Source organism: Protomyctophum bolini, assembly GCF_963924005.1.
Source record: "Protomyctophum bolini genome assembly, chromosome: 19".
Classification (NCBI taxonomy): Eukaryota; Metazoa; Chordata; class Actinopteri; order Myctophiformes; family Myctophidae; genus Protomyctophum; species Protomyctophum bolini.
In genome coordinates, this window is record NC_137880.1 from 22552138 (window position 1) to 22571185 (window position 19048).

The following is a 19048-nucleotide window of genomic DNA, read 5'->3' on the forward strand; positions in this document are numbered from 1 at the left end:
AATGGAAGATCAACATCAACATAAAGCTTGTCAATGTATGGAGGCACACAGTGCTGTAAAATATCAATAGATGGTTGTGTTGAGACTGTGGACATAGTGATGATTTAGGCCATGACCTGCTATGGTGTTGATCCACTGACACTGGTTTCAACACAGCCATCTTTTTAGAGTAAATTGTGCTTCAGTATGTTGACAAGCTTCATAATTTTCCTTTCCAGCTCGATTTGGCACCTGCCCATAGAGCCAAAACTACTAGTAACTGGTGTACTGACCTTGGTATTACTGTGCTTAACTGACCAGCCAACTGGCCTGACCTGAACCCCACACAGAATCTAGGTTGTGTAAAGAGCAAGGTGTGAGACATAAGACTGAACCAAACCTGGTCTTCCATAACACCTCAACAGTGCCACTGGCTGATCACCTCCATGCCACGCCCCATTGATGAAATGATTTGTTCAAAAGTAGCCCAGACCAAGTATTAACTGCATACATTAATATACTTTTCAGATGGTCGACATTTCTCGTTTAAAGAAATCATTTATTTTAGTCGTCTCGTAAAATATTCTAATTCATTGGGATAGGATTTATTTTATTTTCATGAGCTGTACGCCAATTATATTACGGAAGAAAATTAACTTTTACAAAATATTCTAATTACATGGGATGGACCTGTACAAGCTCACGACACGCTGAGCTTGTAGATATGGTCCCTCTCCCTCGCTGCGAGCGTGCAGACGTTGTGGCTGGAATACAGATGTGCTTATGCTCGGTATGATGTGCACTGCCAGACCGTAGATCAGGGGCGCCCACACTTTTTTGACTTGAGAGCTACCTTCAAAATGCCCAGCTAAACGAGATCTACCCACCCAAAGAATTGCCAACTTGCTGAAAATAGTTTTTTTTCTTTCTAAAGTAGCCTAGAATAGTGGTCACATACAGTATAATAGAAGGGTGGAAATGGAATTGGTTGTTTTTTTAGTAGGCCTATACTGTATATAACTTTGTAATGCTACTGAGGTTTGTGCGCAACACTTTTGAAAACATAGAAGATATTGCATTGTGGCTTTGAGCTGACAGGCACTTTTTGATGTCAAAAGTCAAGTCACCTTAATTCAAGTGGCAGATGCCTATTTTAAATTAAAATAATATATTTTTAGGGGCATCATGTGATCTACCTGCACAGCCTGTGTGATCTACTGGTAGATCACGATCTACCTTTTGGGCACCCCTGCCGTAGATGATGAGCACGACATGGCATCGTAACGCAGCGAGCGGCTTTGGGATTGTTAGCAAGCCAATTATTTCCCCTTCGTTTCCGCGCAGCATTTAATCAGGCAACACTCTGGGCTGGGCTAAATTAAGTCCCAATGTGTTGTTTTTGGTTTCCCATATCGGTCTAATCGGAGAAGAATCACGTTTGATGTTGTTATTCAGGCTCGACTCAGCCCACACGCGCACTTTATTCCTCTTGGTATTGTTCATAAATGTGTTTTTTTCCCCCGCCAGGTTCACAGTTCTGATCAGCATTTTAAAGTGCAATTAAAGGCTGGTGTTTAATATTCATCTATTTGGATTTAATCGCTTAAAGCCTTAAAGCCTATATCGTCTCTGTCTGGTGGAAACCTCATTATCTAAAAACACACATGTGATGTGTGTGCGCCGTGCCAGCGTATGACGTAATGACTACTTGTGCTTGATATGGCAGTGGTGTCAGATTACATACATGTATACATAGGGGCATTACCTTTAATCCTCCCGACACTAAAACATATCATCAAAAACCAATTACACCCTGGCATTGGGTCCGTTAATCCACATCTTTATTACGTCATCATTGAGAGCTAGTTGTATCAGTTATACCCTGACGTCATATGCTGCTACGATACATACGCATCAAACGGGGCATACGCAAAGTAACCACAGTATACCGCTAATCAACTTACAAATTGCATATACATATACAGTCAGTACATAGAGGCATTTCCTTTAATCCACTCGACACTGATCGACATATACGTCGAAAGCCGTCACTCATCCGTATTAATTACAAAAAAAAATTCATCAGATATCGATGATTTATTGTTCTTTGAGAAACTAAAAAGGGATCCAGGACACTTCTAAATCGATAAAACTGTATTTCTTTTATAGATAGAAACTTTTACCATACTTCACAATACTACTTTTTTTACCTCCAAAAACTAGGTACGTAGCAAATAGCTAAACCTAATAATTCAATATTTCATTCGTTCTTTCACAGAGAAGCTGAGATTTGACAGTTTGTAGCAGTCGACAGTACTTGCGCACTCTGCTTGCACACTAATAGGCCATTTATGGCCTACTAGTGTGCAACAAGTAAGTATAGGCACTCGACAGAGTGCAGTTCTAGTTTATTCTGCATTTGAGCCACGGACCACCATTTGTTGACATTTTGCCTCTCAGGCCCAAAACTAAAGAATATTTTGTCCACAATTCCATGCTGTATTGATGTTGTGAGATAACAGGCAAACGTTGATAAAAATAACAATTCTTAGTAATACAGATGTTTAACAATAATTTGACTCTTGAGAGCGTAAAATGAAACCAAATGAACCCGTTACACTCTCTCCGCTATGCAGTGGTTCACGGGGGGTTAAGTGGTACATTGAACAAGCACTGTAGTGATGTTGACATTTCTGGGAAATGCCAACATCAGCCAGTCATATCGATACACCATTATGCTGATCCAACACTTACAATGTGTACTGTGTGTGTGTGTGTGTGTGTGTGTGTGTGTGTGTGTGTGTGTGTGTGTGTGTGTGTGTGTGTGTGTGTGTGTGTGTGTGTGTGTGTGTGTGTGTGTGTGTGTGTGTGTGTGTGTGTGTGTGTGTGTGTGTGTGTGTGTGTGTGTGTGTGTGTGTGTGTGTGCACAGACATTGAGCTCCTAGCGGCATGCAGAGAGGAGTTTCACCGCCGTCTCAAGGTCTACCACGCCTGGAAGTCAAAGAACAAGAAACGTGGAAGCGCCGAGACAGAGCTGCAGCGCGCGCCAAAGTCTGTCACTGATTATGGTAAGTAAGGGAACGTACAGTATGATCTACTGCAGGGTTGAGTAAGGGGATTTACAGTATGATGATGGGCAGCCTGTACGATGTAGAGGGCCACTATAGTTCCAAACTCACTCACGAGGGCCATATTGCATAGTTCTGTCGTATCAAAAATAGCAGATCTACAAGCTTTTTCACCACCTGTGCACGCAACCTAACACACACACACACACACACACACACACACATATTAACTGTATATATGATGATTTCGGGTGAGCCAGTAGAGTACTGTACAGTACAGTAGAGGGTACAGTAGAGGGGCCGGCACATGGTAACTCTGTCATTTCTCAACCGTTTCGGGGTGCGTTCCTGTTGGTCTCAAAATTGCAGGAAACAATAGCAGATCTAAAAGCTCATAGCACGGCACTGAGTGCGTGAAAATGTGGCGCAAATCTTTGAATATATATTCTTTCAGAACGTTTTTAACTCGCATCTTTACTTCTAGGGGGTCCCTGGAACAACATATTTTCAGATCGGTGTCGGTGGCCATGAAATAGTTTGAAAACCATAGACATAGAAACAGGTTTTTCAGAAAACTATGAATTACTTTCCACCACTGGGAACCGGACACTACAGTTCCACTACACTGCAGTGTCATGTACCAACATGTTAAATTCTTATTTATTTCTTTTCAATTACTACTTCAGTTCATATAGGTCAGTTCTTCTTGCTCCCTGAGGTTTCTCCAAGCATCTTCCCAGTGGCGTTGGCATCGCGGTAGCCTCCGGCGATAATTAACATTCTCGGCGAGAGTCTTGACAGCGTAGCGCGTAGACCGCTGGTGCTGTGGGGCGCTGCGCACAGCCAGAGGAAGGAAAAGACGCATGTGGTCCATGCTGCGTCCGATGCGATGACGTCAAGCTGCTGCTGCTGTTGTTGTTGTTGGGAGAGAACAGGACTTTTTATTTCAACATATTACAACATATATTCTATATAACATGGACAGAAATATGTGGGAAAACCTCATATCTGGATATATTTGAATGAACCGCTTTAAACCCGGTCCATCTTCGGGACGAAACGATACAATTGTGGGATGATGCGGGATTAAATGGGACTTATTTTTTTGTTTTGCGGGCGGGAGCAGCGGACAGGCAGTCACCACGGGCGGTCAAAAATAAAATCATTGCGGGCGTGGGCGGGATTGGTCTGAAATTCAACGGGAGCGGGCGGGAACGGGACCAATAAATCACGCAGGGCTCTAGTTCCAAGGCCAGTGAGTCAATGTGAACCCTCCATCTGCGCCTTGGTCTGCCCCGGGGTCTCCTCCCAGCGAGATGCTCGAGGGGCATCCTAAACAGATTTCCGAACCACCTAAGCTGGCTCCTTTCCAGGCGAAGAAGACTCTACTCCGAGTCTTTCTCGCGTGACTGTTTGCGGCAACATGTCATAAAATAAATAAATAAAAACGTCCGATCCACAAGTGACCAGCCGCTTTTTTTTGGGCGACGAATTGGAAATCCGGGGGTTATTAAAACGCAAGTACAGTACAGTACAGTGACCTCTGGGGACCCCCACACGGTAACTCAGTCATTGTGTGTGTGTGTGTGTGTACACACATGCGTCCCCCGGAGAGGCTCATGATCTTGGCCGCAAGACTATGCCTCAACTCGGCTTGGTCAACCAGGCCGATAATTCATCATAGCGATATTGATTATTACAATGAATACAAACATAAACACACTATAGTTCACTTGAACAATGTTTTGGCAACTAACTACGGTATTACAGAGGGGTGTGCATGTCAGCCTGCGGCTGAGAAGTGAAGAAAGAAAGGGAAGAGAACAGTAGTCTGCTGCGGGGCTGAGGGCTCTCAGAGCAGGCAGACAGGGGTGTTGGTGACCGGGGGAACGTGGGACTTGAGTCCGAAATTTGCGCTTGTGCTGTAGTTCCCCTAAAAAAACCCACGCCAACCTCAATTGCAGTCTAACTAAAAAATATTTTTTTTCAATTACATTTATAGCCAATATGACGCTAAATGTTCCGTCAAAAACGCTAGCCTGACCTAGTAGCCACTTGTTGCTAGTGCCGTAGCCCGTCACGAGCGCTTTCAAACTGCATTTTTGTTGACAAAATCAACTGTAGATTTAGTAGACTAAAATCATGTTATTTAGTCAACTGAAACTAGACTAACATAAAACTGAAACATTTCAGAGGACTAAACCGTGACTGAAACTAAGTGGAATTTTATTGAAAAGCCCCAATTTCATGGGACCGCGCCCACGTAAATATCCTTCCGTTGTTGCCCCTCAACTTCTCCGTGCGTACAGAAAAATAACGCAGGTCTCATCGAATTGATGATATTCATACTGTAAAAGAAAAACACAAACTAAATTGAAAAGGTAATAGAAAAATCATCAATAGCTGCAGCGCTAACTTCAGTAGCAGTGTGCCACAGCTGGATGCCTGTGTCAGATCCTCTCTCTCTCTCTCTCTCTCCCCATTGTTCTGTGTTCAGAGCCATCAAAGCATCTCTGTTCACCAATAGCATCACCACATCCTCTTAAGCCATTGAGATCTGAGAACTGATTTTACGAAATGTCTTCTAAATCCGTTTTCTGAAAAACCTGTGTTGCTATGTCAGTGGTTCTCAAGGACCCCAAAAATTATATGTAATTGGCCGCCGACACCTATCTGAAAATATGTTGTTCCGGAGATTTTAGTTAAAAACGTTTGCTGTGAAAGAATATATTCAACGATTTGCCCACATTTTCTACAAGCTCAGCACCAAGTGCCACACTATGAGCTTGTAGATCTGCTATTTTTCAATAACTAAAGCATAAAATAAAGTTTATAGTTGTTAAACGCTAAGGTGACACAGATGTGTTCCATGGTCTTAATGGGTTAAGCCAAACGCATGGCGTTGTCATGACTACAAAGAGTCCTTATTCCCCGAGACCGTATGCACGCACGCTTTTATTTTCACGCAAGCTAGAGCCAAATGATTGGAAATTGATCCCACTCGCACCACTCCTTCCCATCTGTGTCTCCCTCCTTCACTTTATATTTAATTATTTTTATTTTTGTTTCATGCACACAAAGTGCCTAACCCAGAGCCGTAAAAACAATACGTGATAATAGCAGATCTACAAACTGAGCTTGTAGTCTTGTAGCGTGTAAGTTTTGTAGCTTGTAAACAAAATATTCTGTCTTCTCTCTCAAGCCTGCCAACAAAAAAAGGTTCCCTTCCTAAAACATAACTCAAGTTTTTTTTCCAGCCAAAATAAATCAGCATAAATGGATTGTTTGCAACTACAACAACAAAAGAAAAACCAGAAGGGATCAATAAAACTAAAAATGAAACTCAATTTCAATGCATGCTATGCTATTATTTTGAGGGCGCACTCTTTTAATTATTTTGTTTTCATGTTGCCTCTATTGATACATAAGGTGCATCCCTTACATCCTTGTAGACCAGACAACAAAACAACAACAAAAAAGCAATTTCACCTTCTGTCGCTCACACAATAGACTCAGTCCGTCTGTGCCTGTGGAGTGGCATTGTACTGTGTGGTCTCTGTGTCCAATGATCCTGGATGGATGTACTGTGTGGTCTCTGTGTCCAAGGATCCTGAATGTTACCATACGCACACTGGCATCTTTTTGTCTTTCATTTAAATGATACTTCACAATAAGCAAAGCTTCTACACTGCAGCTTCTTTTTATGAGTCAATACGTTTGTAATATTCTCTTCTTTTCCTTTCGGCTTGTCCCTTCAGGGGTCGCCACAGTGAATCATCTGCCTCCATCTCACCCTGTCCTCTGCCTCTTCTTCTCTCACACCAACTAACTTCATGTCCTCTTTCACTACAACATTTTAGTCTCATTTTATGGCAATACGTTTGTAATGTTTGTTTAATATAAGCACAGACTGTTGTTCTAGCACAGACTGTTGTTCTCTGTAAATGAGAAACATTTTGCTCCTCATCTCCTGAGCAGCATAAAGTAACCTGTTAGGGGAAATTAATGACAAATCATTGACTCATTAAGTTGGACTAAATTAAATATCGTTTTGTGGTGCACCACTACAATGTATAGCGTTAAGTTGTGTTAGGTCACCTCTGTTGCTCTCTTACCGTTGTGTCTGTTTGTTTAATATAAGCACAGACTGATTTCCCATAGACGTTTCAGAAAGTATTTATTTATAGACCTTTAAGCCTCGGTCAAAGCCAACTCACCTCCTGACAAATCATGTCAATAAACATGGGCAATTTTTGGGCCAAACAAATAATTAGAAAGAAGAAAAACTAAAAAGTGTTGTACCCTGCCCTTTATTTCTTCTTTCTAATTATTTGGTTTTATTTATTGTTTTAATTATTTATTGTCATGATTTGTCAGGAGGCGAGTTGGCTTTGTCTGAGGCTTAAATGTCTTTAAATAAATACTTTCTGAAAAGTCTATGGAAAAAATGAATGGGAAATTCTCTTCCGTGCCATGAAAGCGGGCGGGACTGCGACGCTCTATGCTTCAAACGAATCAAATATCGGCCTATATACGGATATACAGCGGTATATATCATTTATATCTGTACATCCCTACCTGTCTGTACAGTATGTCGATGGCTGTCGGGTACTACCAACATGCCAACGGCTGCTGTCTTGTGTTGCATCACTTCCTTGTAACCTGCCGTGTTTACTTTCAGGTCGTGCGCCGCCTGTGAGCAAAGCATGTAAGTTTGGTACTGCACCATGTTTGATGCTACTAACAGCACCACAGCACTGAAAATCCTTCATTAACCCATAGATAATGGGAAAGGCTGGCTGGCTGCTTGGATGAGTGTGTGTGTGTGTGTGTGTGTGTGTGTGTGTGTGTGTGTGTGTGTGTGTGTGTGTGTGTGTGTGTGTGTGTGTGTGTGTGTGTGTGTGTGTGTGTGTGTGTGTGTGTGTGTGTGTGTGTGTGTGTGTGTGTGTGTGTGTGTGTGTGTGTGTGTGTGTGTGTGTGTGTGTGTGTGTGTGTGTGTGTGTGTGTGTGTGTGTGTGTGTGTGTGTGTGTGTGTGTGTGTGTGTGTGTGTGTGTGTGTGTGTGTGTGTGTGTGTGTGTGTGTGTGTGTGTGTGTGTGTGTGTGTGTGTGTGTGTGTGTGTGTGTGTGTGTGTGTGTGTGTGTGTGTGTGTGTGTGTGTGTGTGTGTGTGTGTGTGTGTGTGTGTGTGTGTGTGTGTGTGTGTGTGTGTGTGTGTGTGTGTGTGTGTGTGTGTGTGTGTGGGGGGGGGGGGGGGGGCAGGAAGCTAACTTTGTTTTTGTTGTTCATGTCCATCAGCCATAGTGGTGGGTGGCTCAACCCAAATCACACCAGCTGTTAAGGCTGCGTTGTGAGCCAAGCTCATTCTTCCATCAAAGAAGGACTTGCAAATGATGGCTGCCGAGACAATTAAAGCTCTGTTATACTTTGCTGGCGTTGTGCGGCGAAGACAGCCGATCCGCAAGCTCATATTTTCGTCGCGATGTGTTGTGACTTGTGAGCTTGCAGATCGGCTATTTCCGGTGTGCGACGCTGTGGTAATTGTAGGCCTGTCAATTTAGAACAATTCTGATAAGCTGACACGGTTGTAAGAACAAAACTGACCAGTGTGAATGAGCTCTGAGTGAATCCCATCATTTAGTGTGCACACTTATTTTGTGCGTAAATATGGATAATTGGATTTCGATACGCATCAGTGTATATGAGGCCCAGTGTGTAATTGCAAGTTGTTGAGGACGGTGAAGTAACCTTTTTGCTCACTGGCCACAGAGCTCGGTTCATCTTAAAATTCACCATTGATTTGCCATTCACTTTATGCATGCGCATACCCTCTAAAGAGCAGAACCTACTTAATGTCTTGTCTCCCGCCAAAATGGCACCCCAAAAACATAATTTCAGAAGAGAACCTGCCCTTCATTATGATAGTTGGTTTCCTGCAAAAAAAATGTCCTGGGTGAAAAATGTTCTTGGGGAGTGGCTGGTCGATTTCGTCCATTGCTTAGCAGAATTTGGCCTATTGCATTTGGTGGCCACTTCTTACACTGGGAATATAGTAGGATTCTGGGAACATAGTTTTTTCGTTCTTCTTCCTGGTTTCTCGGTTGAGGTGACGGGGGAAGGATTTGTGTGGAATCGTGGCTTTTCTGTCAAAATCCACAAATCCGTTGCGCTCTGAAGCTGCTCAGCTCAGAGCGTGATGGCAGCTGGTGCAGGCGCCACGGGGCAGGTATCTGTAGGATCTGTAGGATCTTCCACCTACTGTACCTCTTAGTATTCAAAACAAACACACACCAAACAGAGGGCTTTCCAGTGGTAATCACGTTTCTTACTTCAGTAAAAGCATCAATACTGCAATGTAGAATTTGGAAATACTTAATTAAGTAAAATGGTTGAGGTATTTGCACTTGACTTAAGTACAGTATTTGAGTAAATGTAAATTAATTGAGTTACTTTACACCACTGGGACTTTCTACCTTCAAGCATAGTGTTGGAATGAGAAGAGACAATGGGCTCATTGTTCCATTCTACCCGGACTCACCCAAACGCACGGAATTGCAATTCTGTACATTCTGTACATACACGCCTAGAAATCAATTCTGTACATACACGCCTAGACATCCGAAGTTTGGTAGAGCCGACTCAACCCTGTCCGAGTTGTAACCCGATAAGGACAGAGTAAATTATGTCAAATTCCAACTCACCCAGCCCGACCCAGCCACGGAGAAATAGCACTTACGTACTAGTGAAAGCCACACCTCTGTCACGTTCAAAACAGTAGTCATGTAATGTGTGCCGATTTGGGGGTCTTCTAGGCGTGTATGTACAGAATTGCAATTCCGCACTATTTCGGCGTATTCCTGTGACATGGGGTTGTTGCATGTCTTTGCTTTCGCATACCTTTTGGTGAGTGGCGTGAAGGAGGCTTGATGGTGGAAGAGTGTCTTGCCCTGTACTGTTGGTTTATATATTGTTTAAAAAAATACAATTATTGAAGAGATTTCATGTTGTACTCATTTGTGTCGTTTTATTGAAGGAAATAATAATTATTATAATTAATAATAATCTACCATGGGCATGAGCTATGTTTTACTTGTGTCTTTGTCTGTATGTGTGTCGCAACTTCTCGAACACATAATCTTATGGAAATAATATGAAATTATTGCAAACCAAATTGTTTTAGGGCACATCCCCGAAACAAGTTTAGCTGCAGTGGAAATCACACCCGGTTGTTATTTTTCTTTCATTTGAAAAGAAAAGTAATATCGAGGTTTAAATCATCGGTAAGATGAGGATGGCTATTTTGTAAGCTTATTACTTCAACACTCGCAGATGAAATAATCCAACAAGCCAACAAACCTCAGCCTCCTCCTGCTCTCTCCTCTCTGGTCCCTGATCTTGTCGAGAACCCCGCATCAATCTCATGTTTTGCACGGATACGGTTTACTTTTGTTTTTACACAACCTTCTCAAGCCAAGTAATAATAATAAAATATATATGTTGCTTGTTGCCCTGATTGGTGCTGCTACTACTACTGACTAGAATTTAGAACTCCAATCTCTACTCACACCACTCTACTCACACAAAAATATCGCATTGAACAACCCTGGTCTAGAGCTTTGAACTTGAAATGACTGTGTAATTATCTCACTGAGGAAGGCTCCGCTCCCAAATGTATGTTGCTGCTGCTGCTGCTTGCTCATTAAATAAATGCAGCCTAAAAGGAGTAAGGACTTATCTCCTCTTTAAATGAACCACATAAACCCCAGCATCTCTATTGTGGGGCGTAAACGTTAAATAAAAATAGCCAATCTACAAGCTCACAACGCATCACTTTGTGAACTAAAGTTTGAAATATATTATGGTTAAAGTGGTTTAAAGCGGAGCTAAGAGCGAGTGAGGTTCCAAACAGAGCTAGTACAGCACTTTGTTACTCTCCACCACTGCTAAGTGCTTGTTAGCGTAACGTTTGTGTTAACGTCTCGTCGTATTAACGCAGCCCAACAGAACCCCGTCATGGCTGCTCCGCCCATCCCGGCCCGGCAGCACGAGGTGGCCATGAACCGGCAGCAGCGCTACTTCCGCATCCCGTTCATCCGCCCGGGGGACCAGTACAAGGACCCCGGCGGCAAGAAGAAGGGCTGGTGGTACGCGCACTTCGACGGGCCCTGGATCGCCCGGCAGATGGAGCTCCATCCCGACAAGCACCCCATCATACTTGTGGCAGGTGTGTGTGTGTGTGTGTGTGTGTGTGTGTGTGTGTGTGTCTGTGTGTAAAATGTCTTCTGAACCCCAACAGTTAGAAACAGGTTTTCATGTCAGTGGTTCTCAAACTATTTCTTGTCAAAGACCGCCAAAATTATATGTATTTGGTCCCCGACCTCCATCTCAAAATATGTTGTTCCAGGGACCCCCCCCCCCCCCCAGAAGCAAATATTAGAGTTAAAAACGTTTGCTGTGAAAGAATATATATTCTTGGCTAAAAGCTATGGCGACACAGATCCCTGGTTAACACTTTTTCCTAGGACGTCCACACACGTCCTATCAAATGAAACCACGGGGTGCCTGGCATGTGTGGGGACATCTTTTTTTCTTTTTTATCGATATTTTTTGACAGCGGCCGTTGCTAGGCAACACCTTGCTCAGCCCCTCCGGGATCTGCTTTGCTGCACGCGCAGCCATTCATTTCCTGGTTCACGGCCCGACAAACTCCGCGCAGATTGATTCATTTATAATGCCCATGTTCTGTCCTAATTTCTGACTTCATGATGTATCTCGGTTAGAATATTAACGCTTCTAAAGAGAGATCTCTTTACACTGGCGATGTTGTAATGGAAGATTTCCCCTCTCGGTTTTGGGGGGAAATGGAAGGTTCTCATCTACTTGACACTCTAGCGCCATTATTCTGAAAGATTCCCCAGCACCGTAAGTGCTATGTGATTAATAATGAGACTGATCGATCTATCAAGCTATTTTTCGGACTCCTTATCTTCCGTTCCAGGGAAAGACGACATGGAGATGTGTGAGCTGAGCCTGGAGGAGACGGGCCTGACGCGGAAGCGTGGGGCGGAGATCCTGCCCCGCCAGTTCGAGGAGATCTGGGAGCGCTGCGGCGGCGTGCAGTACCTCCGCCTGGCCATCGAGAGCCGCCAAGCACGGCCCACCTACGCAACGGCCATGCTGCAGAGCATGCTCAAGTGAGAACGCGGAGAAAAGAGAAATTAATAAAAATAAAAACCCACGAGGATACCGGCCGCCCGGGGCTTCTCTCGCTACAAGCAACTTAAGGGACGGAGCTGCCCACCACCCCCAGATACCTAATAGCACAGTGGTTCTCAAACACCACCCCCCAAATTAATTAATGTCCATTTTTTGGGCCGCGGACCACCAGCTAAAAATATTCTGTGCCAGGAGCACCCCCTCCCTATACAAGATTTGCTGGTAAGATGTTAAAAAAATGCTCCAAATTTTAACATTTATTTTCCAGATTCTTTTATTTTAATAATTTGGACAGAACATAGCCGATCGATAAGCTCACAACGCATACGTTTATTTTTATTTTTTTATTTTCATGAAGGCTTTCCCCACGATACTGATGCTGGGGTTTAAGTTGTTAAAATCATTTCCCAGGGGATCCCTGCGGAACCCATTTTGAGAACCACTGCTGCCGAGTGACATGCACCCCCCCCCCCCCCCCCCCCCCCCACCCACAAGGTGACCACGACGGGCCTCTCTCGCCGCGGACAACTTAAAGGGACGAAAGCACCACCCCACCTAGCTACCTGTAAAGCAACCCAGACCGCCATTCTGACACAACCTACAGTACCACACCACTGGGCTTCTGAGGCTCTGACTCGAGGCACGACGTTTTCCCTCATTGTCCCTTAGTCCTTTAGTGTGTGTATATATCCTCATAGGAGGGGGGGGGGGTCATTGAACCCTATGGAGGAGAATCACACGTTGATTTTGTTCAACCCTCAAGAATTATGCTTATTTTCCGTAAGATTTCTGCAGTCTGACTATGAGGCCTTAAACACTTAGTTAACACAGTTTGATTGCTTACAAACTAGGACTTTTGTTTTTCTTTTTTCGAAGCTGCTTTCCCAAAAGAAATTACAATGATTTAATTGTATTATTAATTGATTAGTGTTCATAATTATGCATTCCAGACGACTCCAGAGGTCCCATGCACCGATCCGTTTAATTGTATTAATTCATGTACATGCATTCCTGATTACCACAGTGGTCCCACTGGTCTGATTATTATTATTTGTTTCTGTCTTTACTTTTCAGCAGGGCTAGGCGATGACACTTCAAATCGTCATTGCGATTATTTCCAACTTTTGCCTCGATTTACAATTAACGCATGATTATAGTTTTGTTTAAATAGTGAAAATAGCAGATCTACAAGCGCACAGCACGTCACATCGTTGGAGTCGATTAAGACACTTGTTTGAATCCTTCCATGTTGATGGAAATGTAAGAGAATACATAAAATGAACCCTGCTTCTCTGATATTCGATTTACCTAGACATGATGTGCACGATTAAGTCTGTAATGGGTTCCAAATGTGCGTTTTGATAACTGTCCGTTATTTGCCCAGCCCTGCTATGCAGTCAGTGATTCCTCTCCAACCTGCTGTTTACATTGTCGTCTTGTAGTTCAGGGCAAATACTTGCACACAAAGTTTGCGCGTCTTGCGTTTTGTTTGCGAGACAGACAGTGCTGCATGAGCCATGTCACTCCAAGATCATTCCTTCACAACTGCACTCGTAATTATAAGACAAATATTTGTGTTAACTTTATTTTGTTTTTCTTTCAATTTTACCTTTGGTCTTTTCTCAAACAGAATGTAATTTTGAGTTATCGTTGATCCATAGAAAAAAAATCCTGTTTGGTTGTTCTCTTATAGTCATTCATGTATGTGTGATTTATATAATAATATAATAATATGCTAATAAGAAAGGAATAATTGCCTTTCTTTTGACTTCAGGCATTACTCTTTTGAAACAGTCATCTCATCTCATGTTGTTTTAAGTTTTAAATGATCCTCATCCCTATTATTAGTAGACATTAGTCATCAGAGACAAAACAAGGATGGACTCTACCAGCTGTTAAACCATACATTTCCCCAGATATACAGCTCCACGCTCATTGGAGTTTTCATACTGTTGGACAAATGTGTGTTTGAGAGCGCAGCTGTGAAAGTGATTGTGCTCCATAAAGGAAATCATTGGAATAAGCTGCTTTACCTTGCATCCAGTTTCAGATCATATTTTCTTATAACGAGCTGAAATCTTCTATGAGGGTGAGTCGCAATTAAACGTAAACATTAATTTTACTTTCTAAAGTTCCCCTCTGTTTCTTTGTACCGTGAACACCTCCTGGAGGCATTACTTTGGACAACTCATTTATTTTCAAGGACCCCGAGTTTGACAGACATTGGGCCACGGACCCCCATTTGATATACAGTATTTAATTTTTTCTCTGTGACCCCAATCCACACTGTCAGAGTTGACCCCTAAGTGTCCATTTTTACTGCATAACTATCAATCGTTTAGCTGGGGACCCCCCCCAAGTACCCCTAGTGGTCCATGAACCTAGCTGGGGACCCCCCCCCCCCCCCAAGTACCCATAGGGGTCCATGAACCCCACATTGAGAACCGGTGACTTTTACTATACACACCGTTTCCACTGGGAGCTTCTCTCTGCGTGTGTGTGTGATGTCACAGATGCCAAAAAAACATTATTGTCCACTATGCAAATTAGCCACTTGGTGTAAAAGTGAGACAAAGCTTGCTTTGAGCAGCGGTGATTGGCGAGGCACAATGCATGTGCTATTTGCATATTTGAATATTCATATATCCAGAATTTCTCGTTGAAGAATAATAAGAGTAGATGTGCTTCCAGACCCTTTTCAGATTGTCTTTTTCTAACATTTATGTGAAAAAAACAAACAATTACAGTAGTCCTAGCAGCGTATGTATACATTTACATACTTTAAAACTTGTCCGGAGGGGGACTTTAAATGGATTTATTGAAATACTGGCAGTTTCATTTTTTCTTGTCGACAAAGAAATACGATTTTAAGATAAAAAACAAGAATATATTGCGTGTTGAGATGAATTAGTTGTCTTGTGTGAGTGCTTCTCAGCTGCAATATAAATGTTGCACTGACAATTATGTGAGTGCTCCTCAAACCTTTTAATGTCGAGGCCTGCCGTAACTCTGAGAGTATACAAACGGAACCGTAAGGGTCTGTTTGGTTCCATTTGTATACTCTCTGAATTTCAGACCTGTAAGGGTCCATTAAAGGACCACTTCACCACTGCTCAACCTATCTTCATATACTTGGTCCTCACTAATTGTTCATAATAAAATACCACATTGTTTTCGCATTGCAACTTTTCAGGAATACAAAACCTGCAATTTCTATTAGCCTGGATTCCCCATCGATGACGCCATTGGTGGACGTGTTTCTGATCTGCCCACAGCCCTCCTATGAGACAGACTGGGTAGGATTATTAATTTCTTTGGCCATTTTATCATAATCATTATTGAGGACAGATGGGTTGAAAAGTGGTGAAGTGGTCCCCCCCCAAGGAACCCTGAGGGTCCTGGAAAACCCCACGTAAAAGAACCACTACACTAAATGAAAGATGCAGCCTTCACTTTTAACATTAACACACTGAATATTTTATATACAAGAAGTCTAACAAAGAGTGATATTCCAACTGGAATGTACGCGTTTATTTTTTTAATTCTCTTTCTACTCCAGAATGGTTTGGGTATGTGGCATTGTTGTCTATCTAAGCAATAATTGTACCCAAACCTCTTAAGCCACGTGGGGGGAAAGGGAAGGCGTGCTTTTACATAAACGTTATTTAGAGACAATCTCGCGTTGAGACTAAATCCACCGCACAGCCTTCGCGTAAAGGGGCGTGTCCACAGCAGAAAGCTTTTCAAGAGCGGAGGAGCATCGTCTGTTGTCCGTTGGGAACCTTGTATGTCCCCAAACTGTTTTTTTACAGGATTCAAAATATATACCAAAAGTAGCAGATCTACAAGCTCAAAGCGTGTAGATATGTTCGTATATAAAAAAAAACACAATATAGGTAAAATGGAGATATAAGGTTTGTGCGTGACTGAGACTACATCGCTTCCAGAACGCTAGACGTGTCACTGAGCGTGACCCAATGTTGATTTTGAAAGCAAATTTTAGTGATAGTCTCTTGAATAGGTTTCATTTCGTTTTAGTCACCTGGAATGTTTGTGTTAGTCTAAGTATAAGATTTTAGTCGACTAAATCAAAAATGTATTTATGTTGGCCTTGCGTGCCGTCGTAATGGCTGATTTTACACTTGTTGAAAAAATCTACAAGCATACAACGCGTCGCGCGGTGGCGCCAAGTTTAAACTTTAGTTTAGTTCTACTGGATCTCTTCTCCACTAACATTTTAGTCAAATTTTTATTTGACTAAAAAAAAAACGCTTTCCGCGAACGCGGGTCCTATAAGGCTGTTTCGTAGTCTCGAGTTTGTCTTCTAAGCTTTCTTTCCATCCCCCTTTAACGCTCTGCTCTGCACAAACGGGAAGGCGACCTATTTGGCTGTCTGAATGACACCTATACCTCGCGCTGTTTCTGTGTCACGAGCGTCTACCTGTACTCGTGCTGTTTCTGTGTCACGTTTGAGGCCAGTCCTGTGAGTTATAAAAAGTATTGAATTATGATTTGAACACCAGTGTGGGTATACTCCTATGCACTGTGGCTCTCCTGGAAAAACATATTGTATTTGGCGTTTTTATATTATGCAGAGTTTCATTGCAAGACATTATTATCCATTTTTGGAAGAGTTCATTGGCACCTGGAACTCATTGTGATATCTACAGAAAAAGACGAGTCTGTCCTCAAAAGCACAACTATCGTGTTTTGCATAGATTTTTTGATGACTTTTAACTTTGAACCTTTTCATGCTTTACATTACTTCAATGCCAGTAGCTTTTTTTGTGATATTTCCTTCAAAATGATGGATACGGTATGGCCTTTTGAAATGAAACTCTCCATAATGACCTGTGTGGTATCTCTACGTGTTACAATCATTCCTTGGATAGTTCTGCCTTTTTCACTGTCGTTTTTTCTAATGCCGAATCTCTTAACGAATGAATAAAAATGCATTTCACATTTCACTCCACAGAATTCTTTCATCCGCTTCTCTGTTCCTAATTAAATTAGAAACAACGGTTATTGAGATGAAAGCCTCGCGCCTGCCAATAATGGGTGGAGGGAAACATTGACAGTTTAGTTCACACACCCATTCCGCTTACTGTAATTGTGGGTGTAAACATTAATTTCACGTACTAAAAACTGCTAAACTGTCGATGTGGATTGTCTACAACAGTATAGCATAAACGCTTACGGTAATGTGAGTGATATGTTTTGGTTAGAAGGTCTATATTCTGATAGTAGTCATTTTTATAGTGTTTGTTGGAGCGGATGTGGCTCAGGAGGTGGAGCAGGTTGTCCAATAATCCATGGGTCGGCGGTTTGAATCCCGGCTCCTCCTGTCCACATGTCGAGTGTCTTTGGGCAAGACACTGAACCCTACATTGCCTCCAATGTATTCACACACCATTGGTGTGTGAATGCGGGAAGTGAGGATGCTGGTGCCGTCTTTTTGCCGCTTCACTCCCCATTTTATGAAAGAATGAACCATTGTAAAGCACTTTGAAAAGCTATAAAAATGTAATTCTTTGTTCAGTAACGGTTCTCTTCATGTCGGTAATAAACAGAAACTACATTTCCCAGGTGAAAATGTAATCGGCTCAATTATTTGTGTCGTCACTTCCGATTTAACCCTGTATCTGTGAGAGACCAGGGATACCATGCTGTTATTGGACAAACATTATGGGGTGCGCACGCTTTTCCGACACCGAAGATCCGAAGCGGGGGGACATGCGATGCGATGCGAAAAAGCGATGGTCCGACATGCGCTGCTTCCGTGCTTGCGGTTAGGGTTAGGTTAGGATTGAGGTTTCGGATCAATAGTATGTCGGAACTAAAGCCTGCACCCAAACATTATACGTATATTAAGCTTGCTATCAGAATATAGAGCTATCATTTAACAACCGCCACTCATGCTATAATCAAACACTATAAGTTGCATAATTGCATTAATGGGACATTTCACCGCTGGAAGAAACTCAATATTAATAACAATAGCACAGTTTGAAATTTGCACCCTATGGCCAGAAACATTACAGTCTGTGTGTTTGACTGGATTGCTAAATTCCTACAATGCCCATAATGCTTTAGTGCACTTCCCCTCCTTGTGGAGAGGGGGAGGCTGTAAAATTGTAACGTATTTAACGACAGTGTTTGGGAATCAGTGCAGTATGCCGTAAGAACTTTAAAGTGTTCCCATGGTCATGAAATTCCTGGAAATATTTTGAGATTAGAAAACACATTTTCCCTGAACCCTGACTTTATGGCCTGGAACTGTCTGGGACACATTCCTGTGTCAGGGTCGTCTGGGTCAACAGAACATTCCTGTGTCAGGGTCACACTAGTCTCTCGAGACAGACTGTTCCGAAGAGGGCGCTGTTTTCCCTTTATTTTTTGACTTTGGGATCAGATTGGGGTCACACAATCACAATTAGAGTCGATTAGCGGTTCTCAAACAGTTTTATTTCAAGGACCCACGTTTTGGTCAACTTTTGTACCTCTCTGGGTCTGGGACCCCAAACTACACTGTAAACTTGTCAGTGTACAAAGTACAGATCACATTTCTACCAGGTACTCACACGGTATCATGTTATGGTAAGAGGTGGACAGAGTACTCAACCAGTGCTCGAGTCAAAGTATAGATACTTCTGTTCAAATAATACTACAAGGGAAAGTAAGAACCAAAAGTACAAAGTACAAAAAAATATCAATAATAGTGAAATAATAGCAGATCTACAAGCTCACAACGTGTCGCACCACGACACATTGTGAACGTGTAGATCGGC

General features: G+C 42.5%; 1 protein-coding gene across 10 annotated transcripts in view; it reads left to right on the top strand.

The window, feature by feature from the left end:
• LOC308334341 (unconventional myosin-VI-like) overlaps positions 1 to 12726 on the top strand; it is a 132893-nt gene extending 120167 nt beyond the window's left edge. For 7 of the 10 annotated variants that reach the window (XM_080791051.1, XM_080791055.1, XM_080791058.1 and 4 more), the window contains 4 exons: positions 2910 to 3047; positions 7729 to 7755; positions 11041 to 11268; positions 12043 to 12726. In XM_080791051.1, the coding sequence (XP_080647177.1) occupies positions 2910 to 3047; positions 7729 to 7755; positions 11041 to 11268; positions 12043 to 12242 (593 nt within the window). In that variant the 3' untranslated portion in view covers positions 12243 to 12726. The remainder of the gene's footprint in view (positions 1 to 2909; positions 3048 to 7728; positions 7756 to 11040; positions 11269 to 12042) is intronic. The other 3 variants (XM_080791054.1, XM_080791057.1, XM_080791052.1) reach the window with 1 other exon arrangement.
• The last annotated feature ends 6322 nt before the right edge of the window (positions 12727 to 19048 follow it).